We start from the raw sequence: 17,037 nt of genomic DNA, 5'->3' as shown, positions 1-17,037 counted from the left end.
TAGCTGTGGCCCAGAAATAAAAAAAAAATGTATCTTGGCCTATCAATTCAGGCCAAGATTGAGCCTGAGTATTATTGCTGTGATGACCCATGTAGTGACTTTTCATATTTAACCCCCATTTCCCACAGTTGCTTAACATGATGCTTATTTTTGATGTGCTTCCTCCTTCACATTTAGCATTTTCCTGGAATTCTAATTTAGATGAATTAATGAATCCATTCATTGACTGATTCATTTTATTATTAATTTATTACCAATTATACGGGTCACCACTGTGTGCCAAATCATTCTGGAGGATCATTAAATGCATTTATTTTGCCACACAAAGGCTATTTTTAGGCCCATTATAGTTAATAGCCTAGTTCAGAAATCGTGTTGACTAATGAAAGATTACTGTGTCAAGTAATAGAATTTCAAAGGGTCGAATTCCTAGCTTTTCTTGATTGACATCTTATTTGATGACCCTGGGAACAATGATTCTTTCTATTCCTTTAATCCCATACACCTTTACTTTTTCTCTCCATCCCGACTTGTGTTCATTCTACTATGAAATCTTCATTAAACACGATGGATGTAAGAGTTTAAAGTTCCCCCTTCTTTGAACAAAGAGTATCATCTAATCCAGTTTCCGCACGTATGTGTGCATTTCATTGAGGGACTAGTAGAAAGTGAAGGATAACATATAGAGATGTAGATATCCATTCCCGGTTAATGGTTAATGGGTAAGTGCATTTCAAATAAGAAAAATTGACTGTTTCTTCTGTATTAGAGTGGATATGATACATTCAGCAGTTCATTTGATATGTTAAGGCTATGTCCGTGTACTTTAAAGGTAATGAACTATTTTCATAGTGTCTACTCTGTATTTGAAAATTATGTTCTATAAGCCAAGAGATTTGTGCCAAAGAAGTAACTGTAATTAGTATTGTTAGTAACTTCCCTATCAGTGTGTTTGTGAATTTTTATGTGTTTTCACTTTCATGCCACCTCTTTCCCTGTGTGTGTGTGTGTTTGTGTGTGTATGTGTTTTATGAAAACCAGTTAAATGGCTTGGAAACATGAATTATAGTCTAAAAGTTTTTCTTAGGAACTATTCAAGGAAATTAAAACCTAAGGAGAAAAAAGTGTAGAATTCTTAAATAACCACTTTAATTCAAATTTTGAATAACATATTTGAATATATTCATGTAACTTCATCATAGCTAATTATTTGACATCAACCTTTTTTTAAGTTGGCAAAATCCTTTGATGCGTGTATATTTAGAAAATATGTTTTATGAATAGAATTAACTTCACAATTAAATTATAATTCAGAGCTAGTACTCTAATCAATGTGCATAGTAAATGTCTAAATGCTTAGAAAATGTGCTTCTACTTATATTTTATCTGTTAATGTACATCATTTATCTATGGTCCAGATATTTTTATAACTATGTAATCTTCATAAATTTCCTTTGTGTACCTCAGAGAGATTTTTCATTGTTTTAGTGGTTATTTGCTCTTTATTTAATTGAAGCACCATGAGATACAGTTACAAAGCTTTTATGATTGAGTTTCAGTCATACAATAATTGAAGACCCATCCCCCCACCAGTTTATATTTCCCACCACCAATGTCCACAGTATCCCTCCACCACCCTCACCACACACTGCCTTTAAGGCAGGCGCATTCCTTCTTACTCTCTACTTTTGGGCATTATGGTTTGTGGTTATTTATTCTTTGATTAGTTAACATTTTACTCAGCTATCATAGTTGATAGTGTTATTGCAGTTCTTGTTTTATAGTTTCAGAGGAACTATACCAATCCCACTACCAGGATTCCTTCTTTATGCCATGGATTCTTAACTCTCTCTTCCCATCTAATTTCCTCAGTTTCCAGTTTTATAGAGCATGCTGTATAGTTTGTTTGCATTGGGATGATTTGAATGTTATTGGTGGCAAATATTTATGTAGTTAGCATAAAGCGATTATTTAATTTCAACAATATGTCTGATGCTATAAGGATGATATAATCTCTAAATTTAAACGAAGTAGCTGTTTTTGTGATGTTTTTGTGTTCTAATAGACTGTCTCTAATTTTACAGATGAGCTCAGTGAAAATGTTGCAGTCACGTCTCAACAGCATTCTTTTCAAGCTCATGTTTGAAGAACAAGTGAACAACATCAAGCCAAGCATCATAGCAGTAACTCTTGCCTGTGAAGAATTGAAAAAGAGTGAAAGTTTTAACAGACTTTTAGAATTAGTTCTTTTGGTTGGGAACTACATGAACTCTGGCTCCAGAAATGCTCAGTCTTTGGGTTTTAAGATCAACTTCCTTTGTAAGGTAAGGTAACATTTACACTGATAATTCGCAACAATTATCGTTAACTATGAGAGGGCTCACTCTAAATAGCAATAGTGCAATCATATATGAGCCAAGAAATATTTCAGAAAAGTTTATTTTATGGTATGTAAATTATATGTGGCAGTAATTTTTTGAAATATTCTTGCAGAAAACTCTAAATGCTCACACTGTTCATATCTTACTGACGTTTTTAGATCAAAATAAAAGTTTTTCCTTGAGATGGGGTCAAGGGGTTTCAGGTACATTAGTGTTAAGGAATGATAGAACGAAATATCCAAATCACAGAGTCTACCACTCTGAAACCATTAACAACTGGGCAACTGAATGTAAGATGGTATCTGTCAAGAGGGCAGGCTGGCAGTAGGTTACAGAGCGGTGGGGGGTGTTAGTTGTTTCGTAGCAGAAACCTGGGGACACTGGTGGAGGGACATTAACACTGGTGGTTAACAGGTACTTAAGCGGTGTATGTCTAAAATACTCAACTGCCTAAAATATTCAGCTGTGAATAAATTTTAAATCATGGTATATTAATAAAATGATATTTAAAACAATAAATATGCCAAAAACAGTAACAATAAGTCTCTCAATGAGAGATATTACTGGTGCCCGCTCGAACAAATTGATGAGCAAAGGGATGACAGTGACAGTAAAAAAAATAAAAGTTGCCATTGGGCCTGAGAGCCGGTACAGTGCGGAGAACTCTGCATTTGGAGGTGGTGGACCTGGGTTCAATCCTTGTCCCAGCGTGAGTAATCGTTGAGCATAGAGCTAGAAGGAAGCCTTGAGCAACACTGGGTGATGCCCCAAAATTAGCCCTCCCCAGATTATTATTAAATCGATGGAATTTTTGTCTCAATTCTTCGTTTTCATTTTGTGTCTTTTTGTAAATTTATCTTTTTCTAAATGGGCTGCATTGCTAGCACAGTGGGCAGGGCGTTGGCCTTGCACATAGCCAACCTGGGTTTGATTCCTCTGTCCCTCTCCGAGAGCCTGGCAAACTACCGAGAGTGTCCTGCCCACACAGCAGAGCCTGGGGAGCTCCCCGTGGCATATTCGATATGCCAAAAACAGTAACAACAAGTCTCACAATGGAGACGTTACTGGTGCCTGCTCGAGCAATTTGATGAATAATGGGACAACAGTGCTACGGTGCTATAGTAAATTCTTACAGAACAAAATTTAATGAGATAGTTTTGAAACGCTTTCTGTCTCGTGTAGTTTAAGAGAATAATGTTCTTTGTTGTTGAATGGTGAAGTGTTGCTATACTCTTACTAGGTATTTAGTACGGGAAGCAAAACAGAGAAAAGATGAAATGATAGTCATCTCTTTTGCTTGCAATGATTTTATGGAGTTGATTTTTGAGATTTCATTTTTTATATAATTTATTTTACTCACCATGAGTTTCACTACTGTTATTATGGGGTTCCAGCCACACGACACTCCAGTGCTCCCTTCCACCAGAGTTTGACTCCCTACACTGTTATTTGACTATTCAGGCCTGAAACCACTTCTCTCTCCCTCAAACCTCCACTCCATCTCCACACCATGAGAAGTTCAGTTTTATTATATTTTTTCTTAAATTTAGCCAAAAGGAATTTTAAAGTTATTCATGATGGGTTTCAGTCATATAATATTCCAACACATATTCTTTTGCTGCTGTTCAATTTTCTTCACCAGTGTCTCCTTTGCACATATTTTTTCCACTTTAAATTTTATTGAGATTCTATAGTTGGCAATATAGGTAATAATGGTCTGTCATGTATAGGATTCCAACACCAGTATTGCCATCTACTTTGCCCCAAGACCCCAGCACCTGCCTCTCCTCTCCCCCCTCAAGTCAACTGTGTGGGTTAATTTGCCATCTTGCTGTGTATTTTTAAGTCACACATATGAGAGAGATAATTCTCTATATATCACTATTCTGTTTGCCTTCACTCAGCATGATATGTTTGATTTCTTCCATGTTGCTTCAAATCTTATGATTTTATTTTTTCTTAGAGCGGCACATCATTCCACTATGTAGACTTACCACAGCTTATTTGATTCATATATCTGTACTTCGATGTTTTGGTTCTTTTCATATCTTGGCTATTGTACTATAAGTGCAGCAATGAACATAGGTATGCATATATGCTTTTTAATGAGTGTTTTTCTCTTTGAGGGCTTGATGCCAAGAAGTGATATATCTAGGTCATAGGGGAGTTCTACTCCTATTTTTGGAAAATTTCTAATAATCTTTCCCAGAGAGGTTGAACCAGAGGCACTTCCACAACACCCCCTCTAACTCTGCCTATTTGCATAGTTTTGATAAGTGCCATTCTCAGGGTGTGAAATATCTCATCATGTTTTTAAAATTTGAATTTTTGTAGTTATGCCTGATGGTGGGAAAGCTCAGTTTTATTGATCAATTCTGTCAGATTTGTAGCCCTTGAGTATTCGTTAATCCATTACAATGCTTCTTTGCATTTTAATTCTTTTGAATGGTGAACATAGAAAGAGATGTGGAGGGGCTGGAGTAATAGGTAGTTCATTTGCCTTGAACGTGGCCAACCCGGATTCGAATCCCAGCATCCCATATGGTCTCCCAAGCACTGCCAGGAGTAATGCCTTAGTGCAGAGCCAGGAGTAACCCCTGTGTATCGCCGGGTGTGACCCCAAAAAAGCCAAAAAAAGTAAAGAAAGAGACTTGGGAATTTATCATATGTATTTATTTCTGAGCTAGAGCAAACAAATATTATTTAAGCAAATTTTCCAGGTGAACTAAATGAACATACTCGTAGCTGAAGGCCTGTAAGAAATATCGAGATGAAATATCTCAGAAAACAGGCAACCTGTTTTTGACATCACACAATTTGGCCAGATTTTTTCTTATGTGAAAACATTGTAAAGTATTTCCATTTTTTTGACTGGAGAGGCAGTATAGTGGGTAAGTTGCTTGCATATAGAATAGAGTCCCCTGAGCCCTGCCAGAAGTGATCCTGAGCCAGATAAAAGCACTGATTAAAGAAAACTGTTACCCAAAGAAAGCAAAAGAAATTCCTTTGTGACTGGAGAGTTCGGCAGGCCAGGTGCTCTCCTTGCTTTTGGCTGAAACCACTTTGATCACTGGCCACCTATATGATCCCAGAAATCCTGGCAGGGAGTAAATCCATAGCACCAGATCCAGGGATAACCCCTATGCACAGCCAGGTGTGACCCTCCTTCCCCCTAACAAACATACACATATTCATTTCTTGAAGTGTATTATAATGGGAAGTCCAAATCTAGGTACAAGATATAATTCTTTTCAGTTCATGTCTTTAAATAGGTTTGCATTATGTATGCATAGCCTAGCAGTTTAATATGTATCACTGTCATCCATTGCTCATCGATTTGTTTGAGTGGGCACCAGTAACATCTCCATTGTGAAACTAGTTAATGTTTTTGGTACATCGAATATGCCACAGGTAGCTCCTCAGGCTCTGCCTTGCATTCAGGATACTTTTGGTAGCTTGCCGGACTCTCCGAGCGGGACAGAGGAATGGAACCCAGGTCGGCCGTATGCAAGGCAAATGCCCTACCCGCTGTGCTGGTGCTCCAGCCCAGTTTAATATGTAATAATAATTATTTATTCCTAGTAATTTGAGCTAACAACCATAATTTATAAATTGTATCATTTGTAGATAGTGGGAGGTGTAATAGAATGTACACAAAGATGATGAATCTTAAGGCGTTCTTGTTTCACCATTATAAATATATTATGAATTCAATTAAAATCTGGTTATAAATGTGCATCATCTGCATACATATGTTTAACTCTTGCTTGGTCTCACAGATGGTGCTTGCAATGCAAGTGCCTTAACTTCTGTTTGATCTGTGTGGTTTCTCATTCTTCATATTGAAATCATGTGAAAGTCTCATAATTTGAATAAAAACATAGCCTAAAATGTCTTCACTTCAGACTATTCAAATTAATTACACAAACTGATTTCTTTGAAGTTAAATGAATTCTTTATACATGGGAACAAACTATTGAATTAATTTCAAATAGCATTTTAAAGTTACATCTTACAATTTTTAGAAAGGCTTCTTCCTGTCATCATTCTGTCAAATAAAAGTTCTTCCACACAACACTGATCTGACATCTATCACTGGAGGTATTCTCAAAGGATTCTACACAAAGATTTTTGCCAACTTCAGATAAAATCAAAAATAATCTTGTGGGAAATACTATCATGTAATAGTAGGTGTTCCAAAAGAGAAAGAAGTGAGTATTTTAAAATCTTTGCTCCCTATCTTTTTGTAGAATTTAACTTTTGAGGGAGATACTTTCTATTAGTCAATAAGTATCATCGCTTATGCATATTATTCTCTTAATGACTTGGATTTAGAGGATAACCCGGGAATAGAAAAGATTCTGAGTTAATATGAATGTCTAAATTACAGAAATTTGCTGAAATCTGTAGAAGTCATTATCTTAAATATATAATCTCTTGGAAACGGAGTAAATCACTGATATTTGATTAGCTGGAAATGCAGTTAAGTGCTTGCTCTTTTAGGATGATGTGTTTTTTCCTCTCATGTGGTATTCGGTCCCCCAGGGGAATTACTGGCCACTCTAGTTTGTGATTTAATGCAGTGCATGTCTAGGGGATGAAAGGTATCAAAGGTGGGTAAAACATTGGCTCTGGATTACGGAAAGAAAAATGCTAAGGAAGGAGAGAAATGCAAAGGAGAAGCAAGAAGAGGGTCTGACAGTAACATAGTGGCAAGGGTCAGGGGCCTTATGCTTGTCTGTAGTGTAGAGCTAAGGAACCTTTGCACATCTGAACCACTGGAGCCAGTACTTCTGAAAGCAGGGGACCTAAACGACAGTAATTAAACTTCTAGTGGTATCTGTCAAGAACACATGTTGGACAGTTTTAGTGTACCTTGGGCCATTGACGGAAGGATGTGATAGTGAGATTAGATGTGCGGATATTATATGCCAGAAACCCTTTTGTAAACAACTTTGTGAATCACAGTGTCTAAATAAATATTTTATTTCAAAAATAAGAATAGAATTTCTTCAGGCCTTATGTTGTTGGGGCAATTGGAGCACCATGCCTACAAAGGCTTGAGGGCCTTCAGGCCTAGGCCCAATGGTGCATGAGGGACCATGGAGTTCTGAGAATTGAATATGTCATTATACCCTTTTTATGTGGATTAATTGTGAAGTTTTAAACATTTATTGTTTTCATAAATACAAATGTTGACTTCACCTCAAATATTGTTGCAGTAATAAATGAGTTTATTTATTTAGTACCAGAGATATTCTAGAAAATGACTACTATTTACTTTATAAAAGATACCTTATGAAAGGACCTCTAAAATATCGTAATAAGCACTGCTTCCTCCAGTTTCTTTTCTTAAACATAGCCCTCTGGAAGTTAGAGACATAGACTCATAATTATTTGATTTTGTAATCCACGGTGTTTATTGATTATTTTCCATTTGGAATGTCAGATATTTTTCCCTGTTCTAAGATGCACAGTGACTTACTAATTACATAATTATTATCTATTCCCTATTGCTAATTATAAAACCCCAATCCAGTATGTTTATGTAATTTTTCTAAGATTAAAAAACTAATTAATTTCCAACTTATTCTCAATTATAGATTTCATCCTAAACTTTGAAACACATTGTGTCTTATAGAATTGCGACAGAGTTTGGCTATACAGGATTAATTTTAAGGACTCATTTATAGAACTAATTACAGAGGAGTTCTGAAATATTGTTTAAATAACATGCATTTTCTTTCTTTGATATCTTAGAAAATGAGGGGTCTATTATCTTTAAATTAATATCCAGTTGAAAGTAACTGAGGGTATATTGATAGAAAGTTTCTCTTCCTGAACATGTTTTAACTTAGTCAGGCAGTAGTACCTATATGTTTTGATACCAATATAGTATCTAATCTAAATTATTATAGTAGTGTCACTTAGATATTTTATACCAGTGATTCCAGAACATATTGACATACTGTCATCTTCTTCAGATAAAAATATAAAATTGAGTTTCCCCCTCTTCAAAAATCTTTAAAGCGACAGAAAGTACCCATTGCATTGGTAGCTATCACTGGTTCTTTGGATCATTTAAGTACGCACCTAGGTCTCATATCCTGTAATTTGTGAAGCACGGTTATATGTTTTCATAAAATATAAGTACGATCTAGGTCAGCTGCCGTTCTCATTCCTGCAGAAATGAGGATTTCTTCTTCAGAGAGCTGACTTACCCAGAATTATGCAGTATCAGGTAGAATTAGAATCCAACTTTTTCTGGGAGTCATCAGATAACTTCAGTGGATCAAACTACCATTAGAATGGAATGAATTCTTGATTTACTAAAATATGTCTTCCTATCAAACATTGCTTAGCATTACTTGGAATTAGGAAATGTGATTGATACTTTGCTACAAAAAATTTGCTTTGAGTGATATAAACTCTTTTGAAAAATTCTATGTATGATATTTCTGCCAAGTACAGAGCAGATGAAGTACTAGGCCCTCTTTCAATCTTTTTTCTTCTTTTTTAGGCCATTAGACCTTGTCTTTCATGGTGCTATTTTTATTTATTTATTTATTTAAATTCAATCACCGTGAAATACACAATTACTAAGCTGTCAGACATACAATGTTCCAACACCCATCCCTCCACGTGTGTACATCTCGTACTACCAATTTCCATTGGCTCTTCCACAACTACCACCCCTCTTTTCCTGCCTCCCCAAAGCCTGTCTCTATGGCAAGCACTTTTATTCTCTCTCTCTGTCTCTGTCTCTGTCTCTATTTCTCTCTCTCTCTCTCTCTCTCTCTCTCTCTCTCTCTCTCTCTCTCTCTCTCTCTCTCTCTCTCTTCTTTTGGGCATTATGGTCTGCAGTTCAGGTACTGAGAGGTTACCATGTTTGATACCTATTCTCAGCCTGTAGTTCTTATGCAGAGTGATCATTTCCAACTAGCATTGTTATAGTGATCACTGCTCTATACCAACTAGCTTCTTCCCCAGCACTTGAGGCAGGCTTCCAACCGTGGACCAATCTCCCTAGCCCTTGTTTCTATTGTCCTTGGGTATTAGTCCCATACTATGTTTTTTGTATCTCACAAATGAGTGCAGTCATTGTATGCCTCACCCCATCCTACTGACTTACTTCATTTGGCTTGATACTCTCCATGTCCATCCACTTAGCAGCGAATTTTGTGACTTCATTTTCCCAGTTGCTGTGTAGTTTTCCATGGTGTAGATGTACCATGGACCATGGTTTCTTTTTATCCATTCATCTGTTATGGGTTACCTGGGTTCTTTCCAGTGTCTGGCTATTGTGAATCGTGCTGTAATAAATATTCAAGTGAAGATGGCTTTTCTGCCATCTGTTTTTGGTACTTGTGAGTATGTTCCCTGAAGTAGTATTGTTGCATACATAGAAGCACAATTCTTATTTTTTTGAGGAATACCCATATTGTTTTCCAAAATGCCTGGACCAGTCGATATTCCTACAAACAATGAATGAGAGCCCCTTCATCCCTGCATTGCTTCTTTTTGTTCATTTTGATGTGTGCCAATCTCTGTGGTGTGAGACCATATCACATTGTTATTTTCTTTTACATTTTTGTGATGATTCATGATGCAGAGCATTTTTTCTTGTCCCGTTTGGCCATTTGTACTTCTTTTTTTCTTTTTGGGTCACACCTGGCAATGTACAGGGGTTACTCCTGCCTCTGAACTCAGGAATCACCCCTGATGGTGCTCAGAGCACCATATGGGATACTGGGAATCGAACCTGGATCGGCCACTGGCAAGGCAAACGCCTTACCCACTGTACTATTGCTCCAGCCCCTGTACTTCTTTGAGGAAATTTCTGTTCATTATTTCTTCCTATTTTTTGACGTGGTTTGATATGGTTTTTTCTTGTGAAGTTCTACCAGTGCCATATATATCTTGAATACTAACCCTTTCTCTGATGATTTGGGTAAATATTTTTTTACATTCCACAAGCTTTCTTTGTATCTTGGTCACCATTTCTTTTGAGGTTCAGTAGCTTCTTAATTTTATGTAGTCTCTTTTGTTTATCTTTGCTTCCACATGCTGGGTCAGTGGTGTTTCATCTTTGAAGATGCCCTTAGTTTCAGTGTCCTGGAGACTTCTGCCTACTCGTTCCTCCATGTACCTTATGGATTCAGGTCTGATCTTGAGGGTTTGAACTTTTTTTTTTTTTTTTTTGCTTTTTGGGTCACACCCAGCAATGCACGGGGATCACTCCTGGCTCATACACTCAGGAATCACCCTTGGCGGTGCTCAGGGGACCATATGGGATGTTGGGATTCGAACTCGGGTTGGCCGCGTGCAAGGCAAACGCCCTACCTGCTGTGCTCTCACTCCAGCCCCGAGGGTTTGAACCATTTTGATTTGACTTTTGAGCCTGGCATTAGAGAGAGGTATGAGGATTTTTTTTTCATATCTAGCTTCCCCGTGTTCCCAGCACCAGTTGTTGAAGAGGCTTTCCTTTTTCCATAGAACTGTTTAAAGCAAAGACTTTTCAGTTTTGATCATGTAGTCTTTTATTCTAAAGGGTGATATATAAGTTGAATGCAAATACAAAGGTAGTTGTTTTTGTTCTGGTGTGTTTTAAAATGTGATAGGTGTGTTGCATACCACAATCTTTGTTCATAATAAATGTTTTGTATAGACATGAACATTTCTGTATAAGCAAGAACATTTTCTGTTTTAGATCTCTGATATAACTAAGCACCACAGAATGACCTAGGGAGTATAATTCTTGATTTCAAATGGTTTGCTTTGTTCAGCTTATTTGATGGTTGACCTTTATTTAACTCCATTATCTTCTACTGCATTGTGCTCAATGAACTCCCATTACTGAAAAGCTCTGGACAGATTCTTGAGCTTAAAGATACTGTACTGTGTGGTCCTATGCCAATTGTAGCCTTTGTGATTCAGTTTCTAAAATTGTATAATCGGATTTGTTTCCTATACGTATTCATGTAAGTCAGTATCCCAAAAGTATGGAGTTACTACTTAAATTAGTGCATATAGTATTTACATTTCTGGTATTTACTTTTAAATTCTTATATTTTATTGATTTATTTTTAGTTCATAACTTGTATTGCTCAGATTTTATTCTTAGCTCTGCATTCAGGGACCACCTCAGGTGATGCCTGGGAGATCCTATGTGGTGCTGCACTTGGGTCAGCTCCATGCAAAGCAAGCACCATTCTTTCTGTACTAACTCTCTGTCCTCTAGAACATTGATATTTTATTTTTTTATTATTTATTTCTTTATTAGTGAATCACCATGAGTTACAGTTACGAACTTGTGAACTTTCATGTTTGCATGTTGTTTATATCCCTCTGCCAGTGCCTAGTCCTTTCTTCCAATGTTCCCAGTATCCCTCCCGCCCTCCCACTCCATCTTCCACGCCCCACAGTACCTCTTTGGCAGGGCATTCCCCCTTTTTCTGTCTCTCTCCTTTTGGGTGTTGTGGTTTGCAACAGAGGCACTATGTGGCCATCGTGTTTGGTCTATATTCAATTTTCAGAGTGCACCTCCCATCCCATGCGGGTCCTCAAACCAGACTTTATTTGGTGTTTCCTTCTCTATGCCCTTCTCTATGCGAGTTGCCCCTTCCTCCAGCGTGTGGGGCCAGCTTCCAAGACTTGGAGCCAACCTCCTGGTGCTTATCTCTACTATCATTGGGTGTTAGTCTTTTATTCTGTTATATAATTTTATATTCCATAGAAGAGTGCAATCTTTCTATGTCTGTCCCTCTCTTTCTGACTTATTTCACTTAGCATGATACTTTGCATTTTGATCCACCTATATGCAAATTTCATGACTTCACCTTTCGTAAAAGAGGCATAGTATTCCATTGTGTAGATGTAGAAAATTTTCTTTAACCAGTCATCTGTTCTCAGCACTCGGTTTTTTTCCAGATTCTGTCTATTGTAAACAGTGCTGCAATGAACATATAAATTCAGATGTTATTTCTACTATACTTTTATGGATCCCTGGGATATATTCCCAGAAGTGGTATTGCTGGGTCAAATGGGAGCTCAATTTCTAATTTTTTAAGGAGCGACCATACTGTTTTCCAAAAGGGCTGTACCAGTCGGCATTCCCACCAGCAGTGTAGAAGGGTCCCTTTTTCCCAGCATCCACGCCAACAGCAGTTGCTTTTGTTCTTTTGGATGTGTGCCAGTCTCTGTGGTGTGAGGTGGTATCTCATAGTTGTTTTGATCTGCATCTCTCTGATGATTAGTGATGAACAGCATTTTTTCATGTACCTTTTGGCCATTCGTATTTCTTCTTTGAGCAAGTTTCTGTTCATTTCCATCCCTCATTTTTTGATGGGATTGGGAGTTTTTTCTTATAGATTCAAACCAGTGCTTTGTATACCCTTGATATCAGCCCCTTATCTGATGGGTATTGGGTGAATATCCGTATCCTTTCCCATTATGTAGATTGCCTTTGTATTTTGGTCACTGTATCTTTTACAGTGCAGAAGCTTCTTAGTTTAATATAGTCCCATTTGTTTAACTCTGTTTCCATTTGGTTGATCAGTTGCGTGTCATCTTTGAAGATACCTCTGGCTTCAATATCATGGTGGGTGTTTCCTACCTTGTCTTCAATGTACCTTATGGATTGTGTCTGATGTTGAGGTCTTTAATCCATTTTCATCTGACTTTTGTGCATGGTGTTAGGTCAAGGTCTAAGCCCATTTTCTTGCATGTGGTTGTCCAGTTATGCCAGCAACATTTGTTGAAGAGGCTTTCCTTGCTCCACTTCACATTTCTTGCTCACTTATCAAAGATCAGATTATCATATATTTGGGGTTGCATGTAGGGATATTCAACCCTGTTCCATTGATCGGCGGCTCTGCCTTTGTTCCAGTACCATGCTGTTTCAATTGTTACTGCTTCGTAGTAAAGGTTGAAGTTGGGGATGGTGATGCTTCCCATCGTCTTTTTCCCAAGAATTGCTTTAGCTATTCATCGGCGTTTATTGTTCCATATGAATTTCAGGAGTGTTTCATCAATTTCTTTGAAGAATTTCCTGGGTATCCTTATAGAGATCGCATAAGAACATTATATTTTTAATAAGCAGTACTTTGTAAAAGGTATTTAGTTCCCCATTTGTTGCTCATTACATATCCTAAAATACATACCTTCATTCAGTACATATGATTTTGTGAATGAAGGGTAAGGTCATAGGAATGCTACAAGTTTGAGTTTGTTTTAGTTTTCTAATTGTCCAGGAACCCAAATTTTTGATCCTATTTCAGAATTCTAGTTCAAAATCTTTACCTTCATGGTATTTAAATTTGAATAAAGCATTGAATACTTCTTCATGTTATTTTTTTATTTAAAACAACCTCTTGATGTTGGAGACATTGACTTATGATTTCTTGAGTTTGTAATCTTTGTGATTTATTGATTGTCTTCTAGTTAGAAAATTAGTTTGTTTTTTTTTCTCTTTTAGTTGCAGTATAACTAGTCACATTATCTCTGTACTGGTTTTTGTTTCTGTGTTCCTTTGTTCTGGGGGCCATGCCCAGCTGTGTTCAGTGATTACTACTGGCTCTGCACTCAGGAATTATGCATGGCAGGCTTGGCAGACCATTTAGGGTTCCAGGGATTGAATCTAGGTTGTCTGAGTGCAATAAATACACCGATGTGCTGTTTCTCAGACCCATCTATCTCTGTACTTTTTTTTTCTATCTCCATACTTTTTGAACATGCAAATTGACTTCTTAAATAGAACAGGCATTTAAAGAAGGTAGTTTACATGTCTGAGTTTTTTTTTCTTTTTCTCATCTAAGACGATATTTTTTCTTATTGGTCATGCATTTTCCATATTCATATAAATGTACAGGTACATGGTGACATCCTTATTCTCTGTAGCCTACATTGCAGAATTGAGTTGGGAAAGAGGTTAATTGCTGTATCAGCAGGGGTAAAGATATATAATTAAGTTGGGCATAAGAATTCACCAGTTTTGTAGTTGAGCTTCTTATTGGCATAATTATGACAGAGTATGACTGTAAGAAAATCTTTTTAGAAAACTTTACGTCTGATTGGAAATAATATCAAATTTACACCTGTTCTCTCCTATTTGCCTCTAAATAATACAGAGGTCCCATGAGCTTAAAAAAAAACATTTTTCTCTAAGTTGAAATATCCTTTATATTAACTAGTACAGACTATTTAGTTTATCCTTTAAATCTTATCCCAAGTTCCCTATATTTTTTTCTATACTCTCATATTTACAACACTATGATTTTTGTGAAAGCATAACATTTCCTTAACATTCTGTTTGTTAAATTTTCTAGAGAATAGTAGTCTGTAAATGTAACTTGTTACAGACTTGGATAGTATTGTTAATAATGACTGTTTCCCAAAAATTGAAAGGAACATTTAAAAATGCAGAGTAAGAATTATCAAACCATGCATATTATATTTACCCCACAATAAGTCTTATAATGTTCGCTATGTTTCTATGTGAAGCTTTAGTTAGGTAGATTATTCATAATGGCTTGGTTTGTGATTCATTATAGAAACTTATGCGAAATAGAAATTTAATACATTTTATTATTAAAATTTTATCTTCATGCACTGACAAAAAAAAATCACAGCCAACTCAGCTATTGTGACCTGTTATCTTACTAATGAAAACCCTGCCTAACCAAGCCATACTAATGAAGACAAGGCTTTATTTCAAGAGTGTGAGGTGATGACTGCAGAAGGAAGTTTATTTTAAGTAATGAAAGAACTATTTATATAGAGATATAGGGTAATTAGTTGACCACGTACTGAGCTCTTTCTGTGGAAATCTGTGCTAGATGATTTGCATAGTTGAAGAGCAATAAAATATAATCGTAAATCAAGAGATATGGATGGAAATAGGGAGGCTGTTAAAGAGTAAGTGACATGGCATTTATATACTAGTACACTCCCAAAATAATTAATTTTGCTACAGTATTGGTTAATTAACCACGTAGTAATAAAATCTCTTAGATAATAGCTCATAGTATAAAACCATCATAGTAATTTAGAAATGAAATACACAGTACCTACCTTTCCATCATTCTTCCAAATAATTTCTTAGATTTTTGCTTTTGCTTAACTCATTTATCACAAAGCTTTGATATCCATTTGTGTTTTAATTTATTTTCTAACAAGTCCTGCATCCCAAGATTGTTTTTTTCTATTTTACCCTATCATAATGATATCTTTAAGACTGTTTCTCATAAGTTCCTAGTAACTATCTTTAATGTCACAATTTTTTAAGCTGGACACAATTAGCTGTACTTATTTCAATAGCAATTTAATTGCACTGTCATATGACTATTGTGTCTGCTTCCTTCTGAGTTTTTTAGTTGGGAAAGCAAAATATTTTAGCAATGGTATGCTGTTAAATTTTCTGGGTAAATTAATAATGAAGTCAAGACTTACTGCTCATATGAGGGAATCACACATAGCCTGAAGGAATATATATTATTTAAAAACTTTTGATGGATATCAAGTGATGGTACAGTAGGTAGGTGGCTTGCCTTGCACATATCCAAGCTGGGGTTTGAGCTCCCACACGCCATATCGTACACTGAGATTGCTAAGATTGATCCCTGATGAGAGAGGCAGGAGCAAGCACAGGTGCGTGTGGCAAAAAAGTAACAAAAATAAGAAGAATATAAAAATAACTTTACCAAAATATAAGTGGAGTTAAATAAATTTTGCTCATTTTTAGACACATACTATGATGAATTTTATTATTTGTATGTAGTTGTATACCATATGGCACAATCACCATGACATCCAATCACTACTAGAGCAGCTGCTATTTTTTTAAATGAAGAGTGAAAAAATTTTGGCAAGAAAAATGTAGAGTAATTCTAACATTCCTTATGTCAATGTAAAATGGTACATATTATAGTGGTTTCTGTAAAACATGGCATTACCATATGATACAGCTTTCTTCTTCTGGGTATTACATAAAAAATTAAAAACAAGTGCTTGAATCGGTATTTCTATGGTATTCATAGAATTGTAGCACTGTTCATCGATTTGCTTGAGCGGGCACCAGTAACGTCTCCATTGTGAGACTTGTTATTACTGTTTTTGGCATATCAAATATGTCACGGGTATCTTGGTAGGCTTTGCCTTTCGGGCGGGATTCTCTCAGTAGCTTGCTGGGCTCTCCAAGAGGGATGAAGGAATTGAACCCAGGTCAGCTGCGTACAAGGCAAACACCCTACCCGCTGTGCTATTGCTACAGTTCATTCATAGAATATCGATAGTATATTCTCAGTAGCTCCAATGTAAAACATTTACAAATGTGAATGACCAGTAAATGGACAAACAAAACATGGAATATACAACAGTGGAATAGAAATCATCTTTCCAAAGGGAAATTATGACACATTCTACAGTGTGTTTATGTTTGTTATGACACACAAATTCAATTCAAACCAGCACAAAAATGCACTTAAAGTATATAAATATTGAAGACTAATATATAGTAAAAATGTATCTAGATGTAGTTACAACATTGGTGTTGTTACTTGTTTCACTCTTAAATAACTGCTCCTTAATACTGAATTCTAATTATCATTTAACCATTTACTTGAAATAGTAAAGTTTTTCTTAATTTGTTAAAATCACT

The 17,037-nt window shown here is 36.2% G+C and overlaps 1 protein-coding gene across 1 annotated transcript in view; it reads left to right on the top strand.

Annotated features, from left to right (window-relative positions):
- DIAPH2 (diaphanous related formin 2) overlaps nucleotides 1-17,037 on the top strand; it is a 724,307-nt gene that overhangs the window by 354,934 nt on the left and 352,336 nt on the right. The window contains exon 22 of the mRNA XM_055121637.1: nucleotides 2,085-2,324. Coding sequence (XP_054977612.1) covers nucleotides 2,085-2,324 — 240 coding nt within the window. The remainder of the gene's footprint in view (nucleotides 1-2,084; nucleotides 2,325-17,037) is intronic.

The sequence above is a fragment of the Sorex araneus genome, chromosome X (genome assembly GCF_027595985.1).
Source record: "Sorex araneus isolate mSorAra2 chromosome X, mSorAra2.pri, whole genome shotgun sequence".
In the NCBI taxonomy this organism is placed as follows: domain Eukaryota; kingdom Metazoa; phylum Chordata; class Mammalia; order Eulipotyphla; family Soricidae; genus Sorex; species Sorex araneus.
This window is presented reverse-complemented; position numbering and strand designations above follow the sequence as displayed.